Raw genomic sequence first — 17,900 nt, forward strand, 5'->3', positions numbered from 1 at the left:
GGAGACCTTCCTGAGACTCAGTGTTGGAAGGAATGCTGGCAACCCACATGGCAATTCTAGACCTGCTGGCGCATTCAGCCTCATCTGGGCAAGGGACTGGCTACAGACTTGTGAGGAAAAGCACCTCAGAGTGAAGACTGAAACAGGCTTCACCTACCACAAAAGCAATGTGACACTAATACTGGCTGACAGGATTTTATGAGTATTGACTGGGGGGTGGCAAGGGAGCCCCAGCTTTCAAATCCCTGAAGTAAAACATATTGCTGTAAGTACTGAGCACTTACCCTGAACCTCAGGTTTCTTAAGGAATATTCAAGATCGGAGATAGGTGAAGTTGTTAAACACTCAAAAATCTTGGACAGTAACTCTTACTGCTCAACAAAGTTTGAGAAAACACAATTTAAATTTTGGATTAGAAATCCTAGTAGTTTATCTCATTAAAATATACGATTCCCCCAAAAAGCAATTGCCCAGCACCTGTAATGGAAGTGTTTACACTGCTACATCATAGGATACAGCAATGAATACTCAAAGAAATGGTTCTTGCAGAAAATTCTTCATTACAGAACATGTGGATTTGAGTGTTCAGAAACCCCTGAACTTTACTGCTCCAAATGTGTTCCCAATCTGGTTAAAGAGTAGGTACCTGACTTACCAGAGCAGATCATTAAGGAGAGTAAGTTAATACAGTAAATAATGTTTGCTTGCTCCTATTTTTATTTTTTTCACTACTATTTGTGCTAAGAAAGCACTTTTCGAAAAAGATTCTGTTTTAATTATAATTTGGTGCAGTAACTAACGGGTATTTTTTGCATACATTGCAGATAATGCAAGTTTGCACACTGGAACAAAAGAAACGCTCTCAGTGCAATCTCTATAGTCCAGCTGATTACTTCTTTTAAGTTACTATTTCCATATATATTACAGCTCTGAATCTCTCATTATATTTTAATCTACCTGGTTTACCCAAAGCATAGAAGTAAACGTCTTCTTTCAAATGAAGAAAACGTAACCTGTGCTTTGCATCTGCTTCCAATACTGGAAGCTACACGTAGGTAAGCAAAAGGTGGAACCTCTTTCCCTGTCCCAACTCTAAGACCTTCTATCTGGGCCAGGCTTTGATATTTGCCCCTTGGCTGGGAATCCGCATATCCAACTTCACACTTAGCTGCAGCGAAGTAGCCCCGCAGGCAGGCCAACTTCAACGAACCACTAGTGGTATCATCATTAAAATCCTGCTGAAGGTCACCATGGAAACCGCCTGCTGAGGTTTCACTGCTGCACTCGGCATCTCCTAATCAGCTACCATGTGAAATGCAAATGCAGACAGTCTGAAAATTAGTCAAGAAGAATAGAGGATGAGGATGCAGATATGTGAAATATTCATGCGCTTCGTGGAAAAAGGAAGACAGCATGAATGACACAACAAAGAACGGCCCCTGACATTCTTGCTATCATTTTGCATTATTGTTCACACCCGACTGTATTTCTAGGCCTCCAGTTCTTGAGTTGGTTATGTGAACTGCCATATCTATAGACTACAATAAATAGTAATTAACAACGGCCAAGGTAAAATGACTAATTGGTAAACCCACAAAGAGGTTTATTGCATATACTACACAATAGATCAAAATTCCATCCTTTGCCAAGTCACAGAATTATCCTTTTAAGTCCAGTTTTTGTTTCCATAAGAGGAAAAACTGTCACTGTAAATACAACAAAACAAAACACTGGGCAGTTATCTTTTATTAACAGTCCAATCACTGTCTTTGAAAGCAAAAAATTCAAGGTTTGGAATTACAATCCCTGCTCTATAAATGAAAATGCAGAAAACCTTATGTTTATTAGAAGGTATTTTGGTGCTGGTTTTTATGTGTGTTTTCCAAGTAATCTCCAATTCACACGGGCTGAATTCTATTAGAATTGGTTACTGATATTCATCCTTTGCTTTACGGCTTCTATCAGTCCGCCCTATTCCTTTTTGAAGTGGGAAACATTTCACAGTTAGCATTTATATGGTTTTTAATCCTGTTACTTTAAGAAAATATTTTGTTTCTTCCCATTTTATAGCTTCAAAAAAAAAAATAAAAAAAAAAATAAAAAAGGAACTACACCCCTTCAGTGCATTAATGACAGTAAAGAATTGCTATATATCAACTTAAAACATACCCCGCTGTGATATACAATTATATTATGTCCTGCTACATTTCTCTGAGATTTACTGTTAGCTTCCACCCTTCCTTGTAAAAGAACTGCCATTCAATTGTATCAAACAGTACTTGGTAGTTGTATTATGCAGATAAACGGAACTAAATTCAGTTTTCTCGTGAGCTACATCGTACCAATTTTAATGGGAGCCTCTAGAAAAACAAAGTTAGCGCGCTGATTTATTGCCAAGTGTAAACTTGTATAGCTGTGCTTTTAGGAAAGCATAATCCATATGTAAGACTCAATCCCACTATGACATGTAGTACACAGCATTGCGTGTTCTAGGACAGCCTTTTGTCATACTTGCAAAGAAGCTAAATGTAATTAAGAAGCTAAAAGGATGAAGTTCCCATCTTTAATCCCCCCAAAATTTTACACCATTTCAGGGAAATGTTTTGACAGAAACACTTGAGCAAGTTGGACAAGCAAACACTTACAGGCATCATCTGCAAATAACATAAAACTGCACAAGTTCGTTACTTCATTGGAAGTGTACCAGCACTAAAATGAGGATCTAGCCTATGAACAGGAAAATTACTTACTTCTTCTGAATAGTGATCTGAAGGGAGAGGTGGATAGTCACACTGCTCTATCTTCTTGCACAGCGAGTACAAGTTCATTTTATCACCATAAAAGGGACTCTGCAGTGCAGCCATCTGTTTAAGGAAAATGTACAGTTTTCTTTTATCCTTTAAAGTACACTCATTTTTTCAGTATTTTTTTTGCCATTAAACCTGCAACACCAGCAAATCAAAAGCAAATTTTAATGACTTATGATTTCCTGTCACAGAGCTAAAATCGTAAGTTCCTTAGCTATCAACATAACCAGTTTGCATACTTACTCTGTGCCGCACCTGTCACAATTTTAATATTACAGTGCTTTAATTGTACATGGTAACACTGGTATCAATACCCTATGTGGAAAATGTGGGTAGTTCTACCTATCGTTGCGAGTCAGGAGAGGCTCTGCACCACAGAAAGGGGACAAAAAAAATCCCACAACATAATTGTCCTCTCAAGAGCTTTTGGAACAAAGCTTATCATTTATTTGAAAACATCATCTGGTATAAAGTAATACTGCCCGGTAAAAATGCTGGATAAGAGTAGCAGGTTCTGAACATCCCACAGACAGACTTGGATAAAATGCTGCAAGGTTTTGGTATCGTGTTGTGGGGTGTTTGGTATTTGGTGTTTTTTTTTTAAATTAGTAATGCTAACAAAGGTTACAAAAATACCCTCATAATTCAACCTGTTATTCCACCTTATTTCAAAAATTAACACTGCCTCCCAAAACATCATCAGAAGTAGAGAACTAACACCCATAGCCGTATTTTACCATTGTAATAAAAGAATGTGGAAATAGCTACTGGAGAATGCCTACATAAACAACCAGCTTCTAAGCAGTATTAGTAAGCCTAGGCTTGACTACCAGACAATGTTCAAAACTTGACATTTAAGGTGGAAACCAGTGCTATGGCGAGCAGGATTACAAATCTTAAAATTCATTTAAAACCTCTCCATTCTGTTCAAAGCTTTCCGAGCCTTTGAACCGCGGCAGCACGAACGCTGCTTTGAGCACAGCGCTGCCCCAAAGTCAGTCACCCTTTTCTACATGTGCTAATAAGTTTGATTTTGGAAGGACAATGTGTACATTCCCCAGACAGGCAGAGTGTGTGTGAAACACGCTAGTCCATGCTGTGCTACTCAGTGAGCTTCAGCAGGGACAGGACAAGCTGAAAATGGCTCTCATCTGTCTTCTGGTCTTCCAGATATCAGCTTAACTCTTTCGTGTCAAAGCACCAATATTGCTGGGAAAAACATACGAAAAGAAGTGCCCGAATTCTCTAACCTTTGTTCGGTATCTAATAAAATATCTCACGAGTAGTTCAGTACTTTCTCATATAAACTTCATTAAGAATAAATCATACTAAAGCTCCCCAAGCGAATACAATGATACGGTTCAATTCTACACTCCTCCCAAACCTTCTATAACCACATCACCACAATGCTGTTAATTTTGGGATTCACATGCTATTGTCTCTTACCTTAAAAAGAACGTTAAAAATGCAAGCTAAAGACCAAAAAAAAAAAAAAAAAGGAACAGAAAGGAAAGAAAAAAGGAGAGAAAAATCAACTGCAGGCTCTGCACGCGTGCAGAAATCCTAAACAAATGCACAGATACTCATTTTTGTACTCTAGGTGTTCATTAAAAAGTACTTTTGTTTGAACGCTGCAGAGTGTTAAAAAAAATTCCCAATGTCCCCTAAGGAGTTAAAACAGGAATACTATATTTTCATGCATCTCCTGCTTTGACAGATGAAAAATGTCAACTGTCCTGTTTTTATTTTCAAGCTTTTGCACTATTCATCTGGTTCATTAGTGCATCTCGCTGCTGCCCCTGACAGCTGCTCGCCCTCTCCTCCCAGCAGCTGAATTTTTCAGGCTAATTTGATCCTCCACACTGAGACGATCGCTAGAATGATTGACTTGCTCCCTGACCTCCAGGGTCTGACTTTCCTGATTAGTATTCTGGGGGTGTCTGAGGGACGAAAGCCCACTGTCTGTCTTCGGGGCTGGTGGCAGCTCTCTCTCTCCTCTCTTTTTTTTTTCCCTCCCTCTTTTTTTTTTTTTTTTTTTTTTTTGAACTGTAAGCCACCAACCTACAACCCTGTAAGGATGCAATCGCTGCGCTGAACAATAAAAGGAAATGTGTAAAACCTACTTTCCCCATGTAAAGGTCCGTGTAGCAAAAGCACAGCATCTTGATTTTAATTAGTAAAGTCTACTTTGTTGCATATCAATTAAAACTCCGGTGGCAGCGTTTTTGAGGTTTCAGAACTACCAGGGGCTCTAAAATTCAGTCTAAAATATACTTTTTAGCACTTACGTAGTTAGCAGTGAATAACAACGTACTGTTATGTGGGTTAGAAATAATGCTTTTCTGCAAATAAAATTATACATTAAAGCAAATTAGCCTAAACTCAAATGAAAACGTAACTGAAAAGGGTTTATCAGCAATGAAGCATTTATTCAGAGGTGATAAACACGCCACAGCTTTTCTCCAATTAAGCTAGAGAAAATCCAGAGCACATAGCAAAATAAAATCAATAGAATATGTTAAAATGCAGGCAGTAGATACAACCTGCATTGCAAAAAAATACCCAGCACCCAACTCCACTGATAATAAACACCCTAAATATTGGACCATGAGTGACCAAAGAACCTTGAGCAGCTTCTTTTGTAGCATACCCAGATTTCAAAATTACACCCCAATGGTAAACACTGAAACAAATTAAAACAGATCTGGGGTACTGCAGAACTAAATAGGAGAGCAGGTATTGGAAAGGTTGGGGTAGCAAACTAAATTAAGATATTTAGCTACTTCAAAATTATTCTCGAGGTCAAAGAACAAATTCATTTTTACACAGGTTTTTAACATGGTCTATCCAGAATCAAACAAGCAATCCAGGAAACATAAAAGGAAAATGATTACTGATTTCTGCCCTGCAGTTTCACAAAATTTCATACAACGTAGAAGCAAATAACCTCTAAACATGCTTATTGTATGCAGTTTGTTCTCTGAGGTTTTCACTTGTTAAAAAATAAAAAAAATTAACCCTCATTAAAACCAGTGAGGGGAAAAACCTGTAGCAATACTAGAAAATCCTCATTCACTTCTGTGCTAATTTAGTCTTCTTACTTGCACAAGTGTGTCCAGTGGAACATGAAAATAGCAGTTGCCACATGGACAGTGCAGGGACACCTGAAGATGGAGTTACGTATCTGTTCAGGATTTAAACTCCCCAATACTTGAGCAAGTGTCACTATTAACTCTTGCAGATCGACCCCAAGATTTACAGGCAACAGCTACACATGGATCTGTAAACCCTTCAGGACTACAGTACGGCTAATCGTCCTTTTATCAACAAATGATATCCAAGAACTCTGAAGACACAGTTGCCTTAGAAGCCTACCTGTTCTTCACACCTTCCTTTGCCCCATATATTTATTTCCCCGGAAGGTAATGAATATAACACCATTTATAATTATGGAAGTGTCACCCACCAACCTCAACTGTATTAGTGGAGGAATTACCCCATACTTATAGATTAGCCACGCGGGATGAGGTACTAGAAAAAGTACTTATTTTTGCATAGCCAAACTAACTCGTAAGTTAATTCAAGTTAACAGAGATAACAGCAGTAGCCTACATAATTTCTTTACTTAGGTTTCAAAAAATTTAACAATCTCATGTTAGTTTTCAAAAGCATTAGCTGCATAGTTAAGGCAATCCTACTATTAATTAAAGCATTATTACCCAGACCATAAAATGCACACAGGCCACTGAAAGCATCTAAAAGGTTTTTTACATCTGTTTGTTGTTATTCACTTCTAACCCTTCAGTTATGTCCAGTCTTCAAGCAATGGCTTTAAAATCTCCATAGCAAGCCCAGAAAAAGGACAGACTCTAATAATACACAAACCTAACATTTCATATGTAGAAGTTACCAAAAGAATCCTCACTATTAAAGCAGGTATTTAGGAGCTGACAAAAGTATTTTCTAGAATACTACATACGTTTCTCAGCAGCAAGAAAATAGAAATGGATCTTATAACAGCACCCAGTAATAGTGGGGAAGGGTGTAGGGGGGAAAATGTTCTTATATTCGCTCTATTATCAATATTACCTCATACAGCAGGCAGCCCAGAGACCAGATGTCAGATTTAAAGTTATAACCATTTTCATGTATTCTCTCCGGAGACATATAATAAGGTGTACCAACTGCAATAAACACAAGATTTCTGAATGAAAATCTGTTATACAGCAGTAAATAGTTCTCCTAACTGAGAAAATTGTGGGTTGTTTTGGTGTTTTTTTGTTTTGTTTTGTTTTTAGAATCTTCCATAGCTTTCATTTTACTACACATGCAGTTTCAGTTCATACTTACAAACCTTCGGTTTGGTAGAAATACCCACAACATAGACTCAAATTTCCTCCAAAGGAGTTTTACTTTCACTGCAGATATCTGTTGAGCAGAACTGTTCAGTTGCAGAATACTTCCAAGTTAAACTTTTAAAGAAGCACTTAAAGTTTTCAGAGTGAGGATTTTCTCCCAGAAAGATGCATATTACAGACCCCCCCTGCCTCGCTCCCCACTAACCCACTGGCACCGGCTGAAAACGAGAGCAGCTAGAAATCCTCTTGCATGGGCTTTATTTTTTTTCCTTTTGAGAATACATAAATCAGAAAAGGCTGCTTTTGAAACCAATAAGCACAGCTCAACTTGAGTATCTGAAACTAAGCCCTGAAATCCAGATCCCCAGCATCCCCGAAGAGAAAGGCTGGAAAACCTGAGGGGCCAGCAGAAGCCAAGGGGCTGAGGAGCAACTTGGCCACCTGCCACAGAAGCAGGTTCTGCAAGGCATTTCCATCACCCCAACCCTTGGCCGCACTGGCATAATCCTGCCTCAGAGCTACGGGCCACAGGGGCACGTGGGTTGCTCTTGAAAAGCAGCATTTCCTCCCGCTGTCTCAGAGCACATTTCCATTCGATGCTGCAGGACGGCTCTCCCCATGATCTTCACCAGACCCTGCCCAGCTGTGCCACAAGCTCCCTGAAAAACAGAAATGCTGACAAACATTTCAGCTCTCAAAAATAAAAAATCCTCAAAAAATGAGCTTCAGGTTCCTACACGACAGATCAATATAAATATCGTTTTTAAGAAGTTGTGACCTCACACTGTTCTATCTGACACGCATTATGAGGATCCCAACCTCTTCACATTTCTGCATTAGCCTCATCTAGTCAGAATTTAACTCTACGTGAATAAGATGTAATGAATCTGTAGTAACTCCTAATCTGAATGATCTGACTGGAGCTTCAATCGGACTAATAATTTTATTCTAATCGTTTCCAAAAGATCATGGTTTTGACAACACGTCCTATTGTTTATAAAGGCTGACATCTCAAAGCACACCATACTTCCTCAGGGGAAACAGAGTAGGAAAACTAAAAAGCAAACAAACAACTTTCCCCAGCTCAGCTTGGTAAATGCAAAGCCATCTTCCTACATCCCCAGCCACTGCTGCTGGAAACCTGCAGCTCTGACTGACACCCCTCATAGCACACTGGTGAAAGAGACTGAGAACTGATTTTGTGTCAGAGCTCATGCACTGTACCCTCGTGCTGACTTGGCTCTATAAACCTTTACAAGGAGAGGCTGCAACTCCCAGGAGAGCAGGGGTACCACAGCCCCAAGGTCTGTGTTGGTGAGGCCAAGCTGTGCAGCTGCTGGTTGAGACCAAGGGACATCAAGAGCTTAAAATAAGAAAGAGTGGAGAATGGCAACTCAAACTGACGGAGTGCTGCAGAACCATGCACTCTCATGGGGTTTTTACATGGTATTCTCCCCCTGAAAGAACAGCCATCGCGATGGATGGTTTGCAACGCTCATAAAGCTCCGGAACATCTAAAAGCAAAACAGAGCACTCAGCTATTCCAAGATATCAGCAATGGGAGTTTAATAGAAGTTTAATGACAGCTACCTTTAAATTGGAAACTGTAATTAAATTGATACAGCTCTCACAGTTCTGCAGTCTGTACTGCACTCCTCCACTGAAACCTTGTTTTTCCTCCTCCAGGGACTTTTAAGCATGGGCACCTTTGAAAATCTTTAGCTGCATTCAGCACCTATTAATTAATGCACAATTTAGCACATTCGGATGCCCTCCTGGCAGAATTCCTGTAATAAGGAACAAATGTAACAGTAACCTGGCTCTTAACTGGTTACAGAAGCAGTGCTTTCCTTGCGCTGAGCCATCAGCCAGGAACTGGCAGTGAGTAATGTGCCAGAAAGAGGCTTCACACAATCCACAGGGGGCAGCTGAAAACACAGAGGTTTGAAGGTTCAGAGCTTACCAAAAGCAAAGGTAATTTTAACCAGTAGCTCTGGGAAGCCTGCTGATACATTAGGGGTCTGATCTGACTGTGAAAGATTGATGATAGTGAAAAGGTAGAACAAATGCTATCATTTTACAGCGTTTAGCCTAGTGTAACACCTTAACTGCAACACAACCTGAAGCCCCCAATGACCAACAAGTGAAAGGAATAGAAATCACAGTTACGTAGTCACTGAAACCACAAAAGCAACCTGAAGATCGAGACATCATTACTACTTGTGAACTGCTTTCAAGAGAACATAGCACAAAAGATTCGTTCCTCTGACAGTCAGGAATTACTGAAGGCATTACAACGCCTCAGAACAGTGAGCAATCTGAGTACAAAGTGCTTCGTTTCATTATATGCTATTTCTCCTTCCTCAATCGTGGTTTTTTTTCCTGTTATGTAAAACCCAATATCACAGTACAGTCAAGATGCAATTTTCTTTAGGGATCCGAAGAAACAAGTGGGATCACAGGCAGAAAGAGGTAACACATTAAGGTGTCAATGCTTCTAAAAAAGGCATCTGTAACTTCACTACTCTGTTTACTGCATTTCTGCATCTCAAGTAAACCACAGGCTTTAAACATGAACTTGAAAAGGACCAGGTGAATCCTTCCTCAGGCCCTGCTGCTCCCTGACCTTAAACATGCTGCACATCTGAACAAAAGGTTTCTTGACGTAAGACTTCTCTTATTGAGACGGAGAACAGACATAATGGAAACAGTGCTTATGAGGAACAAGGAAGTTGGATGTGAGTGATCAGAAGCAAACAAACATTTGTGAAAAAGGGAGTTATGACCAGCAGTCCATCTTTATTACCTGCATAAATGCTTCACTCTAACACCTCAGTTAGAGGAGAGTGAGTTCACTTGAAAAATAAACACACTGAGGAGGCGAAGCAAATATAGCAACTGACTCCAAATGCTATCAAACTTTTTGAACTGGGAGAAAAAAATCTGCCTAGCATACATTAATACTAATTATACAAAGCAAAAGAATGGCTGGTTCACACAATGTTCAGTAGATGAGCTTTAGTATCCTTAATAGTGAATTTCTGTTCATTGGAGAACATAACTGAGTTCAGGAAGGAGGCTGAAAAGCACAAGAGTTACTGCAGTGATTTGACAGAACTGAATAACAAGACTTCAGTTAAACGGATGGGAAAAAGAAAGCCTCATTTAAGTAATGAAAACATAAGGGTTATGAAAAACTTCATGTCCTGGAAATCACAGGCATTTTACATAATAGGAAGTTCAACACAACACACAAGTGCTTAACAAGATAAACATCAGATGCTGAATGACAAACAAACTAGGCTACAAAAGCTGCAGCTACGGAACAGTGAGGGTAACCAAATGTCGGGTCAATTTTGATGAAAAAACAAATTCTCCATAACTACAGGTTCATTTTGGTTTTTTTTTTTTTTCCTTTTTCTTTCTTGTTTTAAATGAAGATGAAGTAGGATGAAATAAGCTTTTTTTTCAACCACTGGTGAGAGGTCTAAAATAGCGCACTGACCCAAAGTAAGTTTTGCAACCTAGCCAACCTTATGCACATAATCCCACTGTAAAAATCAGTATACAGTTATTGGATTATATATATAATGCAGAACTACAAAAATCACAACAATTCTCTTTCAGCTTTCAGATTACGGTAGATGACCTCAAGGTTTTGTTTATAAAATTAGGGTTATTTTAATACAGCTTCTTGGAAGAATGTGATGCTTCAGCTGGAGACGTCCCCTGCTGGCGCTCCTGCACAATCATGGTGCAAGTTGTCAGAACAGTTTGGTTGAGAATATGCAAAGTGGACTTCACTGCTAAATGGTGCTGTGTGGCACCAACTCAGCAGGCTTCTCTTAGTTAGAGACCCATATATAATAGTAGTTGGAAGTATCTGCAAGTATTTCTACAAGGTGACTGTTGTTTTTGTTTGTTTCCCCTAAGGTGAAGCATTAAAATATGGACTACCCAGTTTTAAATCCACTGAAGGGTTAACAAGATGAAAAGCCCAGGCTGTTTGAGTAATACCACAAACTGGCTTGAGGATTGTCATTTCAGAGAGCATAGGGCCTGGCATTCAGCCACAAAAGAAAACCATGACAAAAACCCACAATCATGGAGAAAGGTATAATGACATTCCTTACTGTATATTTCTTACTTGGATTCTCTTCCTGATGCTACTTCCCAATGCAACGTTTCTGAAGCTAAGAAATTTGTCAAGCTCCTAAAAAAAAATCAACAACACTAAACGTCTTCGTTTCCTGAACATTTTTATGGGAAAGCTATTTGTTATCACTATCACCATCAATGTGGTACGTACAAGTCACAACAGACTGTTATACTATTTTGGTAGGCTGTACAGAAAGAGTTAAGAACACTGACAAACACTGTCCAGTTCAGGTTTTATTCTTCCCTCATTTGAATCAAATACAACATCAGCAAGTATTTTAACTAACCCATATTACTCATAATTAGCAGTTACAAGCGGTAGCTAATGAAAAATTTAGTACATTTCTTTATTCCTGAAAGCCTGAATCTAGTTTGCTACTGAAATTTTTATAAAGCCTGTAAACAAGTATGAAGTGCTACACGTGTTTGTAATTCACTATTTTCTCTGCACCAAAGGTTTATGGAACCATAAAAAAGATGCAGCTTTGAAAGACATTACAGGAAAACCAGCATCAGAAACTGCATGAGAAAATAATTTGAAAGAACAGTCTCTGTAAGTGACATAAATCAGCATGTGACTGTATCCATTGTAACCTAAGTTAGTAGCTAAACTAAATCTTTCTTCTAGGCTGAATTCTTTTACCGGGTCATAATTAGGGGGAAAAATGGGGAAAGAGATGGGGAAGAGGTAAACATAACAGTTCTTCAACCAAGAAGCAGCACTCAACATCAGGAAATGGTGGCTTTTGTTGTTGTTAGCTGGTTTCTCCCACCTCCCTCCCTGTATGGATGACTCCTGAATTTGTAAGACATGAGTTTTAATACCTTTGGGTGGTATTACATTGTTTTTTAACAACCTCTCTTCAGCCCCCTTTGCAACCGCTCCACAGCAACAGGCCAAAATTAACCATGGTTGAAGCAGTTGGTTCCTCCTTAACTTCCTGACTTCTGCCTCAGTTCTAGCAAGTCTAGCACTCCAACTGTCACAGTGAATTCAACCTCAATTAGGATTTTCAGGTGCCTGCAAAGGCAGTACAGGAGCAGATCCCTCTTCATGCAGCTCATTAATGCCCTTGTTCCATTAACAAACAGTACAAGGAGCCAAACTACGACAAACAAGAACTGCAGCCAGAGATGGTCACCAACCCATCCGAGTAGCACAAACAGCAGCAGCACTTTCTCCATCGTGCACTGTGCCACAAATTCACATCAAATCTTTAGGGTTCTATCTGAACTTCCATGCACAACCCAAAGACAATTCTTGTCTAGGCTCAATGCTTCCTCTCTGCCTCTTTACCTCTTCTCTAATTAATGCACAGTAGCACATTTCTCAAAGCTTCACCTCAGTCTTATTCAGACCTTGTCTGGACTACACCAATATCAACAGCAATATCAGAATGCACCACACAGAGATAAGCCAGAAGGCATAAAGGCCTGCCCAAAGACCCTCTGGGAGATGAGGACAAATTCCTTTCTGGAATGCTTATGTTAACAACCATAACTATCACCCCCATCTCAGATAAGGTAAAAAAACTGGGAACAGAGATCCTCTTTCTTTCCACATCATATTGATAACTTGGACTAGATGACTAAAATTAAGAGGTGAAAATAAATATGGTACGTTTTAATTAAAGAGATATAATATTTCATAGTCTGATTAGAATAATCAGAATCTGAACAATTTATTTTGTGGGGCCTTTGATGGACTTACAACAGAGACTGCAAATATTATCTAATAGTTTAAGAAAGCCAAGAAGAGTTACCTGCCTTATCGTGTACTTTTGTGAAATAAAAATACCCAAAAGCCTCACGACTGGACAATCACCACCATTTGTTAAAAAAAAAATATCTCACTGAACTGCACCTGATTTGGTTTTACCTATCTGTATTCCACTTCTGATAAGGCCCTCTGTATGCCTCCATGTCCTTTGCAGTGACCAGGAAACTATTTTAGACATTACCACCCATAGCACTGCTCTTCCTGTGTCTGGAGGTTCATTTCACACCCTTTGCAGTCAGTGTCCAAGGTTGAATTCAGCAATCACTAAGCAGCCTTTACAGGGACAAGAAGCTAAAGACGCTACAAAACTACATAAACAGACTGTAAACATCAAACCTGAAAAGATGCTGCTATTCCAGAACAGAACAGGATGATAAATTAAGAGAACTTCTTAGATTCTGTGACTTGTTCTTTCACTGTATTTCAAGTATCTGTCAGAGATTCTTTTTTCCCTCTGAAGTCATTCCAGACTCCAAGTGCTCTCAGATATTACTCAAAAGATACAACTGTTAGTAAACTTTTGCTTAGAAAATATACTAGGTTGTTTGTTTGAGGGTTCTTTTTTTTTTAATGTGTACCACACAAAATTAATTTGGCTTTTCAGAAAATTTCTGGATATTTAGAAAAGTTTTATTTCTCCATTTCAAAAAACTTCATACAGCTCAATTCAGCACTCCCCTCAACTTACTTAGCATACACTGAAGAACTCCACCTTAGAATATTTCTTTTAAGAACTACCATAGCAAGACTAACAACATACAGTACCTGGCAAAGTCACAATGTCTTTCCATGTGTCATTCTTAAGTTTGTAAGGATAAGAAGGAAGAAAACAAGTCATTATGCACTGCATTTTTTTTCCAAGCTGATCAGTAAATAATCGATTTCTACAGACATCTGGAAGCTGATCAATTACACATCTTATTTCTTTTGTTCAGTTAGCAGGTGCTCTTCTTTCTGATCTTTACAATCACATTGCCAACGGGCCTTCAGTGCTATCTATACAATATACAAGCATAAGCAATTACCACATCCTTTTCGTCAGATTAAAGTTCACTCAAATCAAAGAAACACGTCGGTATTATTGATTTTATTTTTTTGCTATCATTTCTGGAAAATGTTACTGAAATAAAGACTTGTTTCAAGGCAGAAGTGTATGTTACGTGATTCAACGAAAAAACAAACCCAAATACCACTTGACAGCACCTCAGCATTACAGTCTTCCTGTATTTAACATCTCTGACCACTCTAGTTTTTTATATAGCATTAGCTGCACCTGACACCTTTTTTTTTTTCCCCTCCAATCAAATGAATGGCCACAATATTTTCACCATGTGAAAATCCACCTTTTCTCCACCTGCCCCCCCCCAGGAAAGCTTACCTAAAGAATGAGCAGCTGTGGTTTTGGAACTGAAAAATCGGCCGAGACCGAGATCTCCAAGCTTTACTACTCCCGTAGCTGTAATGAACACATTGGCTGGCTTTATATCTGAAATAATAAACACAAATAGAATTTTAACACTATGAGGTAGCAGGAAAAGCTGTGGCTCTATCAATGATCAGCTGAATGACATTTTTCAGTATGAACAATAGCATTAAACAGAGCTGTTCAGAAAAACTGAATCTCTTATTCCGAATTTCACAATCATCATTTTAATTGTCTAGAAAGCACACAAGCAAAACATTTAAGAAAATGATAAATATTAAAAACCAAAACAAAGAAAAACATGACCCACCTTATAACCACAGAGGCATACACAGCAAAATTCACTACTGCTTCATGTAAACTTCATATAATTAATTCCACTAGAACCACAAAACCTCTTATTTTGCTCAAAATAACAGAAAACATTTCTGTGAACAGTACATCACATTNACTACTGCTTCATGTAAACTTCATATAATTAATTCCACTAGAACCACAAAACCTCTTATTTTGCTCAAAATAACAGAAAACATTTCTGTGAACAGCCCATCAGATTATCTGCAGCAGCAAGATGGTATTTAACTGAATGAGGGAACCCACTGATGCTCTTTAACAGCCAGCATTAGTGATAAATAAAGAAAATAAGACGATGTACTCTGGAGAATGTTTGTTTGAACTCTTCAGTGGAATTGGGCTAATCAAGTAGAAACAAAGAAAAATCACGATGTATTCCCCAGACAGATATTTTTCACAAATACTGTTCTCTTTAAGTTTTCATCTAATCCTCTGGAGACGAGAGCAAACATTTTCATTCTATGATTTTTAACTGAACACCTAACCCTGTCAGTCTCCTAAATAAGTCGACCTCATACTTGTTTGGCAGGTGCCCCCAGCTCTTACTGAGCTTACAGGCACTACGCTGCAGCTCCCCACTTAAAAGAAAATCATGGAAGTGTGAGGAGAATACAGTTTGCAGAAGGTAAAGGTATGGTTAAAGTGATTGTTAATAACCCTTCGAATGCCAGCACTCCCAAGATTCTAAGGTGGTAAAGTTCTAAGCTTTAGAAAGGAAGACAGAAGTTTTGTTATACTCCCTGACCTAGTTTTCAGGACTTTAAAACCATCCAAGGCAAAACATGTCAATACAGACATCAGCTCGAGTTAAAAACATTTTTGACTGTCATTGGTTTTGTTGTGGATTTATATATAGATTCACAAGCAAATCTGGAGGTAGTATTTCAGTTCAAGGAACTTAAACTCTTTCATTTTGAGCCCAAATAAACTGAAATGAACTATTTCAGTCATAAAAGCATTAGAAAATGACAGCTGCATCTTACAGAAAGAATCTACAGCTTTACATCCCTCTTTGTAAAATTTGCACTTGCAGATACCCACAGAAACACACAGGGAAGAACAGAAGAATCACAAGGGAAAGCCATCTGGGGAGAAAAGTCCCGTGCGTTTAAGTTCACCTTGCTGAAATGTACAGCAACTTGGTCCACAAGTGACACAACTCAGCAGAGATAGAAGGACGTGGCTTTCAGGCAGTTATTTGCATCCCAGAAGGAAGCCACCAAGTGAAACATGTAATTTCACCTCAAGTCCATACACAACTCGTATGTCACAGGCGGGAGGAATTCCAAGGCAAAGAAGAAAAATACGTATGTCTGAGAAGCTGCTATACTACAGTTTGTTTTCTTGGACTTGGAGCTATAAAGCAAAATGAAGACAACATAGGGAGGACACAACCACACAGAGGCTTACAATGGGTAAAGGGGATTAAGGACCTGGCAGGGATAGCTGGCAACTACAGGGGCTGCTGTGATGCACTAATTGACACAGAGACCAGAAAGAGCAGAGAGGAGCAGAGAAGAGAGGAAAACACTCGCACATGCACGTAATCCAGCAGGTAAGGGAGAAATATCACTGGAAGGATGCACTGCAGGAGGTAAATACCTTCCCAAGAAGAAAAAGGTGGATGAGCTGAAAAGATGAATAGCTGCTTGAGAATGCAGGTAAGTATACTTAGGAGAGAATGGTCAAACAGAGGAGAAGAGGACAGACTCTAAGAGCCAGAAAAATGAACTGAGCAAGGGAAGAGGCAGCAGCAGGGTTTCCATTAGTTACAGAACTCGCACCAATTCTGAACACTGAGTCTCACAAGCTGCTGCAGCAAACAAATGCCTACCACAGCCAAGTAAATGCACAACTTCTGTCATACTTGGCTGTTCCTTACAAAACATTACAAAAAACACACATTGTGTCAGCTGCTCAAGACAACTCCGTTGTGATTTTATTTGGTGTAATTTGCATTGAACCAGCTTAATTCCCCACACAGTAAAAGGTTTAGTAAAGACAAAGCTTTGATCCTGTATTACCTCTATGCATAACGCGACGAGAATGCATGTGTTCCAATGCGCTGCAAAGCTGAACAAAGTACTTCCAAACTGTTCTTTCAGGAATCAACCTCTTCTGTTTCTTAAAATGCTTAAGGAAAAAAAAAAAAAAGTGAATAAATACCAACATTTAAGACTTGCATGAAGTAGCTGAACAAATAAAAGCATAGAATTCTTTAGCTAAAAACCAAGTACCAAAGGCTCCAAAACCAAATTAAAAGGTTTACTGAAAAATTACAGAAAGACTTTTCCTTCAGTATTAAAGCATCTTTCATCGATCTATGCGTTTAAAAGTCAGCAAACACACACAACCGTAACTGCCACCAGCAGAACAAAACTGCTACTCCCCCAGCCCTCCACACTCACCACCTATTAATAACAGCGCTTGCGTGGCATGAAACAACTCTCAGTACAGAATGATCAGAACAACCCAACACTGAGTAAGTGACCACAGAATTAAAGTGCACAGAACCTTCTGAATGAAATATTTCCTCACACCGACTTCCAGTTCTGTGTCTTCTAAACAGCTGAACAAATAACAGTGGCAAACAATCCCAGCAAGACCACATTAGAGTGAATGAGATTATCTATTACACCCGATTTAAGACTAAAAGAGGACAAATCATTTCTGACAACGTCACCTCAACCCAACTCTTGTTCAAAGATTCCCCATCCCATATGAACCACCATCACCGATAACTGCTAACAGGTCAACAGCCTGCTAGAACTTACGGGAAGTGCAATAAAGTTGTGCCACGCATCCGCAAACATAATACTCAGCAACCGAAATAATACAAACCTCCAAAAACATTGACTGAAAACCTGGAATTCAGCCAGTGCTACAAAAAGCAAGTTTGGTCAATGTAAATTGTGCAGCTAAAGGTGAGAAGATTGATAAAGTGCTGCTTACTTTGTCATTTTTCTACAGAATCCTTATTCTGACAGACTATAAGCAGACAAAAAATACAATCAGCATTA

The 17,900-nt window shown here is 39.0% G+C and overlaps 1 protein-coding gene across 4 annotated transcripts in view; it reads right to left on the bottom strand.

The window, feature by feature from the left end:
• The window catches only part of NEK7 (NIMA related kinase 7), a 58,651-nt gene that overhangs the window by 9,792 nt on the left and 30,959 nt on the right, over positions 1-17,900 (bottom strand). For 3 of the 4 annotated variants that reach the window (XM_015869364.2, XM_015869362.2, XM_015869363.1), the window contains 4 exons: positions 16,905-17,013; positions 14,482-14,589; positions 6,897-6,991; positions 2,751-2,864 (listed from right to left, as the gene is read on the bottom strand). In XM_015869364.2, coding sequence (XP_015724850.1) covers positions 2,751-2,864; positions 6,897-6,991; positions 14,482-14,589; positions 16,905-17,013 — 426 coding nt within the window. Of the gene's footprint in view, positions 1-2,750; positions 2,865-4,253; positions 4,280-6,896; positions 6,992-14,481; positions 14,590-16,904; positions 17,014-17,900 lie in introns of all 4 variants that reach the window. The other variant, XR_004308176.1, reaches the window with a different exon arrangement.

Source organism: Coturnix japonica, chromosome 8 (genome assembly GCF_001577835.2).
Source record: "Coturnix japonica isolate 7356 chromosome 8, Coturnix japonica 2.1, whole genome shotgun sequence".
Taxonomy (NCBI): Eukaryota; Metazoa; Chordata; class Aves; order Galliformes; family Phasianidae; genus Coturnix; species Coturnix japonica.